General features: G+C 36.7%; 1 protein-coding gene across 1 annotated transcript; it reads left to right on the top strand.

Annotated features, from left to right (window-relative positions):
• Nucleotides 1-64: 64 nt before the first annotated feature.
• Nucleotides 65-13,650, top strand: LOC118822183 (NACHT, LRR and PYD domains-containing protein 3-like). The gene is made up of 12 exons (XM_036591095.1): nucleotides 65-362; nucleotides 1,440-1,508; nucleotides 3,366-5,160; nucleotides 6,179-6,352; nucleotides 7,102-7,278; nucleotides 8,380-8,553; nucleotides 8,848-9,021; nucleotides 10,168-10,341; nucleotides 11,035-11,208; nucleotides 11,894-12,067; nucleotides 12,319-12,492; nucleotides 13,287-13,650. Exons 1-12 carry the CDS (start codon nucleotides 221-223, stop codon nucleotides 13,291-13,293), a joined length of 3,408 nt encoding a protein of 1,135 aa, XP_036446988.1. The 5' UTR covers nucleotides 65-220; the 3' UTR covers nucleotides 13,294-13,650.
• The last annotated feature ends 4,320 nt before the right edge of the window (nucleotides 13,651-17,970 follow it).

Here is a 17,970-nt window from a genome sequence, read left to right as displayed (position 1 = left end):
TTTGACGGAGGAAGTGCAGCACTTCCTCCTGCGGTGACAAACTCAGTCAGTCAGTCTGTCCAAATTGAAAGTGAAATATTCAGTAGCATGCATTTTGAGAAGATATCGTAAATAATGCGAGATATAGAGAAATAAAGAAAAAGCAGAAAGATAATTACTGAAGTCTCAACAATCCAACTTTACTTTGTGGCTTGGTGACCAAATGCCTTTCCGTTAGAAGATGGAAGTTCAGTCTCCAGATCACAGCATTCCTGTCCAGATCAACATCAAAGCTCAGACAGGAGGAACCGTCTGTGCTCCTGTGATCAATGAAAATACTATTCAAGGCTCGTTGACGGTGAACATAAACAACATATATGAAGGTAAGTGATGAAGTGTGAGAAAACCTTTGTAGGTTAATGAATCTGTTTGTCCAGCTGAGTATTAAAAGTTCAACACAGCTCATATTTTCTGCATGTATGAGTGTAAATTACAGTTTGCAAAAGTTTTAAACTGCAGTTAAATTATGTGTTTGGTTTATTTTCGAAGTGAAAATAAGCTAACACATTCTCTACAGGGATTTAATGCACTTTCAATTTTAATGCAATTTAATTTCTATCTACTAGCTGAGTTTAACCTATTGGAAAAAAGTTAAACATGAAATATAAAACATGCCATAACTTTTTCACAGGGCACTTGCTTTTTAATTACGTTAGATTTTGCAAATAAACAGTAATCGTGCATTAAAATGTGCAGAAATCTGTTCTCTATAGAGAATATCAACAAAAAATGAAATTTGACCAGGGGCACCCAAACTTTTGCATATGACTTTATATTTATATTTATATTTATATTTATGTATTTGTTTACACAGTTTATTACACATTATATGGCATGCATAACTGCAAAAATATCCCTCCAGTTTTCACCCATGCCTTGGTTTCCAAAAACTGGTAACTGTTGTCTCAGAAGGTCTTTCAGGGATTCTTATAGATACGTGTACATGCATACTAACAAACTAGCTAGAGTTCTAGACTGAAATGTTGACAGTTTTCAAATCAGAATCAGTCTTAAGGTGCACCTCCGGATACTTCAACCATTGTAACTTTCCACGTTTTGTGGTAAATTGTAGTAGGCGACACTTCTCACGTTCACTTTCTGGTACATTTTGCTGTTTCTGGTAACTGGTGTAGTTATCAAATACTGAAAGCTGCTTTTTATGGTAGATGTATCTCACTCTGCACGCTGACATGTAAACATGCCCCTTTTGTCTGTTGGAGTATCTGGTATGCAAGCCTTCCAGACTGCATTGAGGAAGTTGTTGTTTGCACAGACGAAGCTTTTGGAGACCACAGAGGGGATATGTAAATTTTGCAATCTGTGGTGGGGCAATTTTACAAAGCACTGTATTGGAAAACACAGTGATGAAAGCTCTGATTTTCCATTTATCTTCCCTCCAGCTCAGAATGCTTCCAGTTTCAGCACAGTTCATGATGGAGGCCCTCCTGATGCTTCTTCTCTCACTGAAGGTACTAGCTGTGTATAATTATCACAGGATCTTCATGGTTATTCATTGCAACATATTGGGTTTTTCTTGAGCACACTGCATTAAACCTAAACTATACCAAGAGTAATGCATGTCTCCTTCTCCTGTGTGTTGTTGAGGGTTCCACCCTTTCATCATTACCCCCAGCTATGTCTAGTCCTTTGTTTCTCCTTGTTTCATGCATAGCATTGTTTTTCCTCAACTATCACTTCGTTGCTCATTTCTTTAGTCTGCCGTTTTACTCTCTGTGTTTTCATACTACTTGTTTTCCTGTTGTTTATATTCTAGTTTTTGTCTATGTTCTGTTTAGTTCATGGAAACTCCTGTGGTTTACATCTCTACTCGCTTTTGCATTCGGCTTCACTTGCCTGTCCACCCCCTTCACAGCTTTAAAAGAACAATTTGGCCAAAAAATCTAATTTAGATTCATCAAAATGTAGTCGATCAGTCAAGACATGTTTGGTGTGCAAATTTTGCTTCTTTAATTTAGAACTGTTGTTGGGATAGAAGTTATTGGGCTAATGTTGCTAACAAACACTGGAAGTCCATGGTCACCCAAACCATTTCTGTAAATACATGCATAAAATATGCTCAAACTACATCAAAATCAAAATACAGGTTACACAGAAGGTCAACATGGTTTCGAAAACAGTATGACTCTAGCTAGCTAAAAAAAATAGCTAAAAGAAGGGTCAGCCATTTAGGATAACTGGAATCACTTCTTTCTTTTGCACAAATTGATTTCATTCTGCATAAGATGACCAGAGATGTGGCTAAGGGAATTCAGAACACTGACACACTATAGGGTAATGCTAGGTAGAGAAGCTAAGCAAGTGCAAATTGTGGTAATGTACCAGACTACATGCAGGTTTATTTGTTCTGTTTTTGCAAAATGGAACACAACACTGTATTTGCATGTGTTTATTGCTATTTGATATACAATTTCTAACTCTCTTACAGTAAGCTAATCTTAGGTATTACTTTCCTAACATACCAACCTGAATAGTGATGTTTTACAACAAAGTCCTGTGCTCCTGCCTCCCAGAGTTTGAAAGGAAAATCAGTGGCAGAAACTTATGCAGATGATAAAACAGTTCCAATTATAGCTTAAATATGTAAAAAAAAGGTATATGCATGCCAATTTGTTAAATATTTTTAATGACTTTACAAAGCTTATTGATGTAGTTTAAAGCAAAAATATAACGATTTTGGCAGGTATTTGTTGAAACAGTTAGGGTGTCTATTGACTTCCAGTGGTTGTTAGTACCGTTAGCCTAGAAGCTCCTGTTCTATACTAAAGGAGCCAACTTTGGACACCAAACATGTCGTGGCTGACTGACTGCATTTGAGATGAGTAGAAAATTTGTGAATTTGATTTTTTGCCAAACTATTTATTTAGGATTCTCTCTTTTTGCCATCTCTTGTATTGTCTCTTGATCTACCTTTTATCTCATACAAATTGAGATTGTATGAAAAGGGATCCATCATGTTTTGGAGGGTGTATGATTACTTTTTACAGTTATGTACAATTTTACAATTATGATTACTGATATCACTGTTACAAAATTGATAAAAAACACAGAAAATGCACTACAATGGCACAGTGATGAATGATGTTTAATATTCAATGTTTTAAGATTTTATAACAACCACAAAACTGGCTTCATTTTTAAATTATTTTTATATTAATCTAGGAATAATTAGTCTAGTAATTTCCTTGCTGAGATTCTAGAGATCACAGAAAAATAAAATAAGGCAGTTTGATGTAAATAATCTGGCAAATGGAAACTTTGAAAACTACCAAATATAATTTTTGCTCTTGTTGGTCTCTTCTTACTAGAATACATCACTGTGTGTAAACAATCACATAAATCCGAACTTGAGAAGAAATTTAGACATATTAATGAAGGAATGTCACAAAGTGGAGCCTCAACACTTCTGAATAAGATTTACACAGAGCTCTATATCACAGAGGGTGGGAGTGGAGAAGTCAATAATGAACATGAGGTGAGACAGATTGAAACATCCAGGAGACAAACAACACTGGAAAAACCTATCAAATGCAAAGACATCTTCAACATCTTCTCAGGAAAATACAAACCTATCAGAACTGTGCTGACAAGAGGAGTTGCTGGAATTGGAAAAACAATCTCTGTGCAGAAGTTCATTCTGGACTGGGTTGAAGGAAAAGCAAATCAGGATGTTCTCTTTATATTTCCTCTTGCTTTTAGAGAGTTGAATTTGATAAAGGAGGAAAAACTGAGTCTGATAGATCTTCTTCATCTTTTTTTTCCTCAAATCAAACAATTTCGAATAAGAGACTTAATAGACTGGGCTGACTACAAAGTCGTGTTCATCTTAGATGGTCTGGATGAATATCGACTTTCTCTGGATTTCAAGAAAAACGAGATTTTATCTGATATAACAGAATCAGCCTCAGTAGATGTGCTGCTGACAAACCTCATAAGGGGAAAGCTGCTCAGTTCTTCTCTTCTCTGGATAACAACTCGACCAGCAGCAGCCGATCAGATCCTTCTTCAGTATATTAACCAGGTAACAGAAATACGAGGGTTCAGTGACCCTCAGAAAGAGGAATACTTCAGGAAAAGGATCAGTGATCAGAGCCTTGCTGAACAGATCATTACACACATAAAGTCATCAAGGAGCCTTTACATCATGTGCCACATACCAGTCTTCTGCTGGATTTCAGCCACTGTTCTGGAGAAGATGTTGAGTGAAACAAAAAGTGGAGAGATTCCCAAGACTCTGACTCAAATGTTCACATATTTCCTGAACTTCCAGATCAAACACAGCAGCCAAAAATACAGGAGAATAAGTGACACTGATCCTCACCAGTCTAGTAAGATTATTCTTGCTCTGGGAAAACTGGCTTTCCAACAGCTAGAAAATGGCAATGTGATCTTCTATGAGGAAGACCTGAGAGAGTGTGGCATTGATGTCAGAGAAGTGTGTATATACTCAGGAGTTTGCACCCAGATCTTCAGAGAGGAGTTTGGGCTGCACCTGGGGAAGGTTTTCAGCTTTGTTCATCTGAGCTTTCAGGAGTTTCTTGCAGCTTTATATGCATTTCTTACTTTCATCTCTGAACACAGAAATGTGCTGGAGCGAGCCACTGGACGTTTTGCTTTCTTCAGAAAGTTACGAATTTCTGACTTCCTCAACTGTGCAGTGGACAAGGCTTTACATAGTAAGAATGGACACCTGGATCTTTTTCTCCGCTTCCTTCTTGGCCTCTCACTGGAGTCCAATCAGACTCTCTTACGAGGCCTTCTGCCACAAAAAGAAAACAGCTCACACAGAAAAGAGCAAATAGTCAGGTACATCAAAAAGAAGCTCATGGAGAATCCTGCTCCAGAGAAATCCATTAATCTGTTTCACTGTCTGAATGAACTGAAAGATCATTCTCTAGTGCAGGAAGTACAGAAATACTTAAACAGAGGAGGTGATGATTGTCTAAGTGGAGCTAAACTCTCTCCTGCTCAGTGGTCAGCTCTGGTGTTTGTATTACTGAACTCAGAAGAAGAGCTGGTTGAGTTTGATCTGAGTAAATATGGCTTATCAGAGGAATGTCTTCTGAGACTCCTGCCAGTGGTCAAAGCATCCAGGAAGTGTGTGTAAGTATTTTAATGTATAAATGTTTCACTGAACTGTTTTTATTTTTTACTTTTAAAGTAAACTAGGAGTAATAAATTTCATTGGCTTTAGTTGGTATGATTCATTTTGCAGAATTTACTTGACAATAACTGTTTTAAAACTCAAACAAATATATTTAAAGCCAAACATAGCATCTCCTTCTGCTTAAAGCCTCAGATTTAAAATGTAGGCATGTGGCTGCCTCAACAAGAGCCTGAGGTGCTAACATGGTTTTAAGCTAACACAATAGCTAGCTAGCTACATAACATTAGCTATTGTTGGACCCCCTGGGATCCAGAGCCAACCTAGATGGTAGCTTGTGATGTGCCATGCAAAATAATTTTGTGTCTCACAAAGCAAGGCCATCACTGGAAAGCCATATCTATATTCACTATTGCCTTCATTTTCTTTTCAATGTATGTATTTTTATTGTTGCTATAAGCCATCATAAATAATGGCATAATTGGCAGTCCTGCAGTTATTTTGTAGAACTAAATAGCTGGGAATCTTATCACAATGTTGTTTTGCAGCTTGTCATGGGTATGGCTATATTTGACAGGTCCAGATTATTTGTTTTTTGTGTTTGGGGCAGCCACAGAGCACATATTTTACTGATATTTTTATTGATGAAAATGCCAGAATGTTAAGTGTATTAACCAGGTAGCAAAGAAGCAAAAGTAACTCACAGAAATAGGAATACTGCAGAAAAACATCAGTGACCAGAACCTTGCTGAAAAATCTTTACACACATGAAATTATTAAGAAAACTCATTTTTTTGTCTGCCAAAAACAGAGGCTGTTTTTTTCTTTAAGCATGTATTTTATTAATAAATACCAGACTGAGAGAATAATTACCTATGACATGACTGCTCTCCTGCAATAAGACCCAAACACATCTGTGATGACATACTGGATCCAAAAGTACCCTACTGTTTTAGTTTTGAATGTTTGTGTGTGTATGGCTGAGATTGTGGCTTTCTGACATCATTTTTCTCCCAGGCTGCATCAATGTAATCTCACAGAGAAAAGCTGTGCTGCTCTGGCCTCAGCTCTCAGCTCAAACTCCTCAAGTTTGAGAGAACTGGACCTCAGTAACAATAAACTGCAGGATTCAGGAGTGAAGTTGCTCTCTGCTGGACTGAAGAGACCACGCTGTAAATTGGAGACACTGAGGTGAGATTATCACTTTCTCATGTAAATGTCGATTGCAAACACATACACACATATTTACATAGACATTCACACATTCCATTACCCATTATTCATCTTTCTCTCACACACACTGTTAAAAATGTATCCCTTGAACAATCACCACAAAACAGAGATTATGGAATGTGAAACATGTTGTTGTAATTGTTATTCCATTCAGAAGAATGTAGAACCTTTGGCATATATTTATATATAGGCTAACAAAATGTATCATTTTACAAAATTAACTACAGTCAATAAGAGTCAAAGCATAGCACCACATTTTAAGTGTAATTCATTAATACACTAAAAACATTAGTAAAAAAGTAAAAGCTGAGTGAAACAGTCTACATATATCAAAAATGTTACATTTTCTGATAACTTGCAGTTTAATCATCCACTAGTGCTTATTTCATGATAAAGATCTGTTTCTGTGGTGTAATTCAATATACTATTTCTTGCCATAATATGATACTACATAATAAACAAATTATACTGACAAAAATATAGTTACACTGCTCTACAGAGTATTTCTGGTAGCATATTGTGGTGGGAAGCCATCCATACATCACCTTTGGAGAACAATTTGTGACCACAAATACACTGTACATTAATGCCTCCTTTAAGTTTGGTATGTATATGTTTTTTGGCAAGAGAAATATTTATACTGGTAGTTTTGTGAAGTGTCTGATAGAATATTTGTGGGTGCTGAGGAGTTTTCTCTTTCTTTGCAGATTGTGTAGCTGCAGTATTACTGAGGAAGGCTGTGCTTGTCTGTTTAAAGCTCTAAAATCCAACCCTTCCTTGCAACTGAAAGAGCTGAGACTAAATGACCTTAAACCAGGAGATGCAGGAGTGAAGGAGCTTTCTGATCTACTGAAGGGTCCACACTGTAAACTGGAGATACTGCAGTGAGTTACTCTTACTGTCTCTTTGCACACACACACACACACACACACACACACACACACACACACACAAATACACACACACTTAAAATAAAGAAAACAAAAAATATTTGTCAAAGAAAATCACTTATGCCTCTAGAATTTCATTTGAGCAGCTGTAGCATGTTATATTTTACTTTTTAAAACCCACCAAAATTGCTCATCTATAACTCCCTGTTTCACTGGGTTATAAATATGTGACAGATGTCAAATCTCCGTCATCTATCAACTTTAGGACATTAAGGAATTCATAAATGAAATGAGACAAAGTATGTTGACCTTAATACATTTGCCAATGGCTATGAAAATTAGCTGGATGCTAGAAAATGGCCAAATTTACTTTTAGGTCAATAACTCAGAAACACCCAGATCTGTAGCACCCCTGACTGAATGAGGACACATTTGTCATATGCCCTAATGCACAGGTGCCCCAATGCACAGGTGAAGATGAGAGCAAAATTTCTCCAAAGAACACAGTTGGAGATTTGCAGCAGATAGTAGCGTGTTTGAGTCATGAAGTCTCCAAAACTACAATTACATGCTGTCTTTCCATATAATAGTTTCCACCTAAGTGCTTGGAATTGTTTTTTTAGTCAGCTGAGACAGAAATAAAACATTTTTGCCAACAAAAACTCAAGACGGGTGTGGCATAAAAAGGAAGAATGGTTATACAGAAAGGATCCCCTCCCCCTGTTTTTTTTATCATGGTGGAGTATTGGTCATGTTTTGTGGCTGTTTTTTTCTCCAAAGGCCCTGAAAACCATGCTGGGATACATAAATTTGGCTGCCTCTGTGAAAAAGCTAAATCTGCATTGTGGCTGGATCTTCTAATAGGACAGTTATTAGAAACATACATCTGTACATTTTTGTAAATGCAAAAATGTTTCAGTCACCAAAAAAAGTTTTTGGCATTGCCATCCCAATCCCCTGACCAAAACCCCAATAAAATGAAATGTATTTTCAACTTATTTGATATAGTGCAAACACATACAGAAGAAAGTGGCACAAAGAACAGCATTGGAACTCATTCATATTATGAGACTATGAGATTTTGTCTCTCTGCAGGCTGTCTGACTGCAGTATTACAGAGGAAGGCTGTGCTGATCTGGTTAAAGCTCTGAAAACAAACCTCTCCCATCTGAGAGAACTAAATTTGAATAACAACAAACCAGGAGATTCAGCAGTGAAGGAGCTCTCTAATCTACTGGAGGATCCATGCTGTAAACTGGAGAAACTACAGTGAGTTACTAACATACTGTTTCTTTTTACACTATGGACACGTGAAAATACATGTGTCCATAGCATAAGATGAATGTTGCTTGGAATTGCTTTTAAAAAGAAACAGATTTTAAGATAAATATTGTTTCAAAAAATTAAACATACAACACAAACAATATACAGAGTTACATAAACAGACAAAAACATTTATGTCAATAATGGTAAAAGAATAACCAGTCAGAACTTGTGAAACAAGTGAAGCTAACCCTATCAATGGAGCAAAGAAAGTTTTAAGCAGTTAACCTCTCTCTGCAGGTTGTATGACTGTAATATTACAGAGGAAGGCTGTGCAGCTCTGGTTGAAGCTCTAAAATCAAACCCCTCACACCTGACAGAACTGAGTCTGAACTGGAATAAACTCAGAAATTCAGGAGTGAAGAAGCTCTCTGATCTGCTGGAGGATCCACTCTGTAAAATGGAGACACTCCTGTCAGTTACTGACTTACTTTCTCTATACACACATACATTCAAATACAATTAAGATGATGTAGAAAACCTTTAATTTTACTTGTGCCATGATTTGTATATTTGTGTGTAAAAGGATGTGTGAATGTGATGCAGAGAATGAAGAACAATATGATATTTTCAGATTCAAATGATCTGTGTTACTCTTGGGGCAGAACATCTGAGGCTGAGACTAGCTGAAGTACAAAAAACTCTTTTTCTATGGAAAATGAAAATGAAGCATTTGCCCAAAAGTGCAAAACTCAGAGGCTATCCTTAATTGATTTTATTTCCAGCCAAAATGGCCATTAAATACACATGGGTTTTCAGAATATTTGTGAGAACCTAAGATATAATGCAAAAATAATTTAAAACAGAAATTTCCAAAGAATTTGAATTTAAATAATGATTACTACTGTAGTTTAATCAAGTAATGATTAGACATCTAACAACCACTTGCAAGACATGGTAGACTGTCCTAAAACTGTGCCAATCAGATAAACTGTATTTAAAGTTGTCATCTTTGCGAGAGAGGAGAAAATTCAGCTCCAATCTTGCTTCAGAAAATCAGCAGGTGCTTTCTCTGCGTTGCAAATTTCTTATTTCTTGGTGCATTTTTTCATATCTAAAGCAAGAGTGGAGCTTGATTTACTCTCCTTATGCAAGTGGGTTATCTCCACTCCAGAGACAAAAGTGCATGAAATAATCAAAGTTTTTATTTACAACCAGGAGGATGCAGGCATCTAAAGGTGAGAGTATGTGCCAGTGTACACTGGCAGAGGAGGGTGGGGGAAGATGGCTGAGACAGGCTTTGATGTTAAACCACATGTATTTGTGGAGTTTCCGCACCTTGAAGATTGTCTGGCTGCTCTGGTGTGGTTCTGAGATAACAAGCCAAGGTTGCCAGTTTGGCACACTGTGATCTCATAAAGAAAAAGGAAAACCTTGCACATGTAACTCATTAAAAAAGAAAAACAACAAAAATGTCAAATAAGAACTTATGAAATCCTAAAGTACAATGTAAAGTTTGAGCTGTTTTTAACACTGCTAACAGATGTTGCCTAATGAATATCTAAGGGCAGGTCCAAATCATTGGTTAAGGTGTATATTTGTGTGTGTATGTCTCTCTAGGCTATCTGGCTGCAGTATTACAGAAGAAGGCTTTGCTGATCTGGTTAAAGCTCTGAAATCAAACCCCTCACATCTTACGGAGCTGTATCTAAACCACACTAAACCAGGAGAGTCAGGAGTAAAGGAGCTCTCTATTCTACTTAAACATCCACACTGTAAACTGGAGAAACTACAGTGAGTTACAGACTTACTGTCTCTACTCACACACAAATGCTCATGCTTATTTGCATGCTATTTGAGATGGAACAGCAGAGTATTGCTACAAAATGGCGAAATGCACTCTACTAAGAGTCTTTAGTAGAGTAATTAGCTTTATTTTAGTCATTTGCTTCAGGCATTGCACTGTATAAACTACAGTTGAATAAAAGTTGGAACAGTATGTAGAATGCTGTGATTTGTAAACACACTTTGACCTGTAGTGAAACCAAAACAGTATCAATATAAGATATTTAATGTTGTATTTATTAAACTTTATAGTTTTTTGAAATATATTCCTAGATCATGTTAAAAAGTTAATGTGGGGGCATTTAAGACTTAACAACATTGTGAAATGCAATAAAACATCTTAAACCCATTCATACTTCGGTATTACAGGAGAATCCAGGAAAGGCCTGGTACTGTATGAGCAAGGCTAGGTCATAGCTCTCCAGTTTGACAAAATCCATCATTTTAATAAAAATGTTCAACAATCACTGGAACATTGTTCTAATTGTTCATGGAAATAAAAGCATTCTGCATGTGTTACAACATCATGACCGTGTAATCATAATACAAAAAGTCCTTCTCACATCTAAAGCAATACATGGCAATGCTCCCCAACACCAACTCTGCATCAAGGAGCTGTAAGAGTTTTTCTTCTCTCTGCAGACTGGAATGGTGTGGTATTACAGAGGAAGGTTGTGCTGCTCTGATTAAAGCTCTGAAATCAAACCCTTCATATCTGAGAGAGTTTAGTCTAAGCCTCAATAAACTAGGGGATTCAGGAGTGAAGGAGCTTTCAGATCTACTGGAGGATCCACAGTGTAAACTGGAGAAACTACAGTGAGTTACTGACCTAATCTCTGCTCACACACACACACACACACACACAACCTTACCTTTTTAGCATAAATGTTAATGAGTGGAATGTAATAAAGATGTGATTCAGATGTTAGTCACATGCAATCCAGACTCTACAGATCCAGAAAATATATTTCTAAAAGAATTGTATTTCTGGGCTGTTTTATCACAAAGATGGAGAAACATATAAGAAAACATTGAATTTGACACACTTTGTTGACCCCAGACTTAGCCCACCCCTTTACTGATAGTGTGTAGTTTTTGACTGGATAATGTAACTGCATATAATGATCGACAAATTACACAACGATTTATAAATAAACTGATGACGACAGTTCAGCTTTAACAACCAATCAGTAAATTTTCCACTGTCTGTGCTGTGGGTTTTCCAGAGTGAGACATACTGTCTGATGAAAAATCTTCATGTTGTCTGTACAGTTGAAGTGTTTTGATAGTTAAGTTATGAAATTATGAAAATGTAATACTTAATGAATACATGACCTGTTTTTTTTTTTACTTTGTAAAGCATGTAAACATGGCTTTGAAAATCAGTCATTTACTCATGACGGCTGGAGTTTTACCCCAAAGAGGAACTATTAGCACACACTATGCACACATTTGTTTGTGATGGGTCAGTTTTCTGATGTGAACATAATTTCTCTGCTAGGCTGTGGGGTTGTAATCTCACAGAGAAAAGTTGTGCAGCTCTAGCCTCAGCTTTCCTCTCAAGTTCCTCAGGACTGAGAGAGCTGGACTTAAGTAACAATGAACTGCAGGATTCAGGAGTGAATCTGCTTTCTGTTGGACTGGAGAATCCACATTGTAAACTGGAGAAACTGGGGTAAGATCATCACTTTCTCACAGTTGATGTATAATCACTAGTTTTATTTGCTTTGCCATAACATCTATCTTGTGTGTTTGTATGTGACACAGGGAGGTAATGTTCATAATAGTCTTGTTAGTTCTTCTTATTTCATGCTGCATGCTATGGGGGTATATGTGCTTGTGTGCAATATTTTTGTACCTGTAAGAATGAAAAAAGCTGTTTTTCTTTTTTCTTTCTTTTCTAAGTTTTTCTTCTTTGCTCTGCAGGCTGCATAACTGTAGTATTACAGGTGAAGGCTGTGCTGCTCTGGCCAAAGCTCTGAAATCAAACCCATCACATCTGAGGGAACTGAATCTTGGGCTCAGTAAACCTGGAGAGTCAGAAAAGAAGCTGCTGTCTCAATTACTGGAGAACCCACATTGTAAACTGCAGAAACTGCAGTGAGTTAAATTGCAGTCAGTTACTCACTTACCATATATTATATATATATATATATATATATATATATATATATATATACATACAAATAACAATTGCATGCATTCATATTTTCACTTTTTTGTTCACACAGTGCATAGATAAATTCATATTTTATAAGCAAGGTTATGTAATACCTTTATTAGCTATAATAATATGTAGCATTTTGCAGTAGTGGGTAGCTACTAGTTTCATTTGCACAGTTACATGTACTCAAATAAACTTTGATGGACTTTTCTGAGAATAAAATGTTAACACTTTTACTTCTCTGTTTACTCAGCTTCATTTTAGTCATTAATATTTAGTAAATTCATTGTGCCCTGTTGGTTCAGCTCCTGGCTTATTTCACTGTTGTTCACATCTCTCACTTTGGTGCTTTAGCATTTTATATTATACCAAAATTATCCAAAAAAGAAATTTAGAAAGTAACAAATGTCATTTTGTACACTGAAAGATGCTGGATGTACTAAGAATTTGCACTGCATTTCTAAGAGTTACTAAGTGCTTAAATAGTTTTTAAACTGATTTGTTTGAACTTCTATTTAAATAGTTTTTTTGAAAGATGCTGTAATTACTGTCATTGTTTCATTTTGTTTCATTATTTCATATTTCATCCCTTTGATAGTTTATGGGTTTAGGCTATTCACACTTCTGCACTCACTAAATGAATTATATGGATGTGAATCTAAATGCAGCATAACTATAAATATTATACATGTAATAATTCCATAATTCTGCCCTGTTTTCTGTCTTACAGCTTCTGAAATCCTCACACAGAAGACCTGTCTCACACTGCTGATTATGAGAAGAGAACCCCCCCATACACACAGTGCATGATTTTACATGCTAACGTGTTTTGTCTTTTGTGTCTTATTGCTCAAATCTGTACATTATCCATTAAGTCCATTATTTCTGTGAATGTCTATAAGCATGCAAATATGAGCCAAGTCTGCCTGTTTAGCCTTTGTGTTTTTACAAAATATTTGTACATATGATTTGTAAAAATTATGTAAACTAGATTAGCAGGAAAGTGAATGCAGTTGGTGGGAAGTTGTGTTTTTCAGGAACTGAAACTTTGGACACATGATGTTCTCTATCCAGTTTTACTTAAAGTAAGTGAGAAGTAGAGGTCACCCAAGATCAAATCTGATCCAGGAGGATTAACTGAGCTTGAGGTTACCTTTGGTCAAATCTGGGTTGCTTTTATATGGAATGTGATTTGAGTGCTGTCATGTGCAACACTGTCTCTATAAGTGTAGAAATGGACATTTTCCATTCAAAGATTTACAGCAACTACCAAGGAATGATACAGCAGCAGCCTTTTCCACATTAGCCTGGGTGTACTCAGTGTTGTTAGCCACTTGACCCTCAGGGATAAATGAAGCGTTTTCAGTTCAATCTGATTCTGAGCGATGGCTACGCAAGTCATCTGAAGAAGGAGTTTGATAGAACAGACATTTCATTGGACCTTCAAGTTTTCTCCTCCAGCTATTTCAATTGAAGAAAAACAAAACTCAATCATCCATCCGTTCCACTCCTGTCACATCTGAGGGAACTGAATCTGGGGCTCAATAAACCTGGAGAGTCAGAAAAGAAGCTGCTCTCTGAACTACTGGAGAACCCACAATGCAGTGAGTTACTCACTGTCTGCTCCATTTCACATTCCACACATCACAAAATAAGAATGTACACGGTGTGGCATGTATAAATTGTGGAAGCCAAAAACTTACAATTGCATTTGTTTTTTTTATGCTTTTATACTTTTATATGCTGTAATCTATTTATACACAGGTGAGAATTCTAATGTTTTTGTTTTAAAATGTAATTTAGTTGGTGTGTCATATTATTTAATAAAACATATCCAAATATATCCGCACAGTTCAAAAGCCAGTATTCATGATGGTATAGGGGTGTGTTAGTGCACATGGTGTGGTTGATGTGTGGTTGATGAAGGCACCATTAATGCTAAATGATATATACAAGTCTTGGCAACATATGCTGCGATACAGATGATGTCTTTTTCAGGGAAGGCTTTGTTTATTTCAGCAAGACAATGTAAAACCACATTCTGCATATATTCCAACAGCACTGCTCCATATTGAAAGAGTCCAGGTGCTAAACTGGCCTGCCTGCAGTCCAGACCTGTCACCCATTGATAACATTTGGCACACTATGAAATGAAAAATCCGACAAAAGAGACCCCAAACTGTTGAGCAGCTGAAATCCTAAGTCAAACAAGAATAGGAAAACATTTCACTTTCTAAACTACAGCAGCGTCTCCTCAGTTCCCAAACGCTTACAGAGTGTTGATAAACGAAGAGGCGATGAAACACAGTGGTAAACATGCCCCCACCCCAACTATTGTTGACATCAAATTCAAAATTGGCATATATTTTTCAAAAAAACAATAGCATTTCTCAGTTTCAACATTTGATATGTTGTGTTTGTAGTATATTCCTTCAAAAATATGGTTTAGATGATTTGCATTTCATTGCACTCTATTTTTATTAACATTCTGTAAATAAGTCCCAACTTTTTTGGAAATGGGGTTGTAAAATTCTACATCTCTTTAGTATTTGTCTTTTTAATCTGATCTGTGTCACTGTCTTATATGATTTTAAATTTATACTCGTAGTTTCTAATATTACTGTTAAGCTTTATCAGCTGTCTGCAAAGCACTTTGAGCTGCCACTGGCATGAAAATTTCTCTAAAAAGATTTTTTTTTAGTAGTAGTATATAAGATATACACTATGTGGACAAAAGTATTGGGAAACACCTCTTAATCATAGAATTAATAATTCAGTCCTATTGCCACAGCTGAATAAAATCAAGCAATTAGCCATGCTGTCTGCCTTTACAAACATTAGTGAAAGAATGGTTAGTTCTAAAGAGCTCACTGAATTCGAGTGTCGTTCTGTAATAAGAAGTCAATTTGTAAAATTTTCCCCCCCTAGATATTCCACGATCAACTGTGAGTAGTATTATTAAAAAGTGTTTAAGGACCACCATTAAACAGCCATTTTTAACTCATTCTGTTTCTTCTGATCCTTAAGACTTGATATATTATTTAAAACCCTTTCTATAATGCATAATGTTTGTTTGGAGATAATATTGATTAATACAAATTATAAATTAATAACTAAAACACTAATCTGCAGGAAAATCAATGGCTTGCATCCACCAAGTTAAACATATTTAACTAAATGCAGTATTACATATTTTTGAATTTGGGGCTGAGCTTAGATTGAAAAGATTGCATGATGTGCTGTTTATTTATTTAAACTGTAATGACATATCAGGAAAATGTTAGTATGTAATGCTAAATAAGCAAATTTGTGGCTTAACATATTTATGCATCATCATTATAGGCTTATAACCAATGTCAAAAAAGGCATTAAATATGCCCAGAATATTAAAGAATATATACATTTGTACAGTTGTGTACTTTATATGTAATGTGACCTGCTAAACAAACCCTCTTCTAACAGCCTTGCAGAAAGTATGTTTTCTCAGATTAAATAATTTTGCAACAAAATAATAGTTTAATATATTTAGCAAAATAGGTAATCATTTTGCATGTAATGGCAGTTTTAAGTCATGATTTAGTTGATTTAACCATCATTAGTTAACATGTTTATTTGTAGTCTATTTGGTCTACATTTAGCATTATGTAATGATGATGTGCCCCACAAAGTAGTCATGATGTAAATATGTTATAAAGTCATTGGTTAATACATTAATATATCATTAATTAATTTTGGACAGGATGCAACCAGAAAAATTAGCATCTGTGCTAATTCAGTACCATCCAAACTTATTTGCAGTGATTGTTTTGTTATGCCTTTATCAGTCATCGCTTCTGTCACTGAACAAAAATTTTCCCAAAGGCTAAAATCTCATTAATTGATGGTAAATTACATTGTAAGGCTTTGTGAATTAGCACAAGCAATACTTTCATCCAGCAGAAATGTGGTGCTGCAGAGTGCATGTGTCGAGTAAGAGCCCTCTTTGTGCAACTGAAATTATGCTTGAACATAAATACTATGTGGGCTATGTAACCTTAGCGAGGTGAACTGCACTGAGACAATCAGAGCAACATTTAAGGATGCACAGAATTAAAACACTCTTTACACCCTCACAAAATTCTGATTAATTTTAGTCTAGCTTTGTTCAGGCAGCATTGTGGACCGTCCTGTCTTGTGCACCGCAGAGTAGGTTGGAGGGGGAGGGGGGGTGAAAGCTCATTTCTGAGCCTGATCTGGCTAATATATGCCCAGAATCATTTTAGTTTACAACCAAACAAAAAAGTGGCCGCACATTTAGAAGAAAAACGTCTGGCATCATTTTAAACACATTCACAAAGACAGCGCTGAGCTAACTTCTCCGTTCAGTGTTTCAGCAGTGCTGATTTGACATGAAACACATCATGTTAGTTAAGCTACATTGTTTTTTCCTCATATTTTATGCTGCAAGACATTTATAATTTGTGTGTTTCAATAAATGTTCTTCAGTGATAATTGAAATGCTGCACAAATGCAAGAAGACACTTGTGGATCTTAAAAATGGACGTCTGTTTAATAACAGAGTTGTCAGTACAAAAATCCAAGTAAAACAAAATCTCAGGGCAAATCCAATATCGTAATCCAAAAACCAAGCATGAGTGAAAAACCAGAATAAACAAAACATACAAGCAAACAGAGCAGATGAGCAAATCCAAAAGAGCAAAATTCAAAAACGGGCAAAAGGTTCAAGGCACAAGTAGAGGAACCAGAGAAATACCACTCCGTAGTCCATATGAATGGCAATACCTCACAACGAGGAGAACAAACCGAGGACTATTTAGGTTCCGAGACAAACAACACACAGGTGAATTGCATTAGAATCGGGTGACTGAGAATGAGGCAGTTGCGTGTGGATTGGAGGAATTGGATTTCAAATTGATGATGTCATCGGGACTGGAATTATGGGAAATGGAGTCATGGAGCATGCTAGGCAAGGGAGGAGAACCCGGAAGCGTGACAGTACTCCCCCCCAAAGAGTCCGAGACAGCTTGCGAACAAGGACGACCGCGACAATCAGCCGATCGTCAATGAACACCGGGAGGACTGGAAGGCCGCACATGAGGACGACCACGGAGACGCGGTGCGGGTTGTGGTGAACGACTTCGATGGAACTCCTCCATCAAAGCCAGATCCAACACATCCTCCACCGGTACCCAACTCCTCTCTTCTGGTCCAAACCCTTCCCAGTCTACCGGGTACTGCAGGCCACCTCTGCACCGCTGCGAGTCCAGGAGCCGACGAACAGCGTAGACAGGTGCACCCTCCATGATCTCGGACGCAGGGAGCTGGCGTCGGGCATGACCTCATCCAGCAGCCTGAGAAGTAAATTGAGTGCCTCTATCAGAGACAATGTCTTCGGGGATACCAAACAGGCGAAA

The sequence above is a fragment of the Colossoma macropomum genome, unplaced genomic scaffold, assembly GCF_904425465.1.
Source record: "Colossoma macropomum unplaced genomic scaffold, Colossoma_macropomum, whole genome shotgun sequence".
Classification (NCBI taxonomy): domain Eukaryota; kingdom Metazoa; phylum Chordata; class Actinopteri; order Characiformes; family Serrasalmidae; genus Colossoma; species Colossoma macropomum.
Note: the sequence above shows the minus strand (reverse complement) of the source record. Positions and strands in the feature narration are given on the sequence as shown.

Excerpts from the sequence above, each read along its gene's own strand:
- LOC118822183 (XM_036591095.1), top strand. The coding sequence starts at position 221 with ATGGAAGTTCAGTCTCCAGATCACAGCATTCCTGTCCAGATCAACATC. Across the intron at positions 7,279-8,379 it reads TGTAAACTGGAGATACTGCA|GCTGTCTGACTGCAGTATTA; the intron begins GTGAGTTACTCT and ends GTCTCTCTGCAG. Across the intron at positions 9,022-10,167 it reads TGTAAAATGGAGACACTCCT|GCTATCTGGCTGCAGTATTA; the intron begins GTCAGTTACTGA and ends ATGTCTCTCTAG.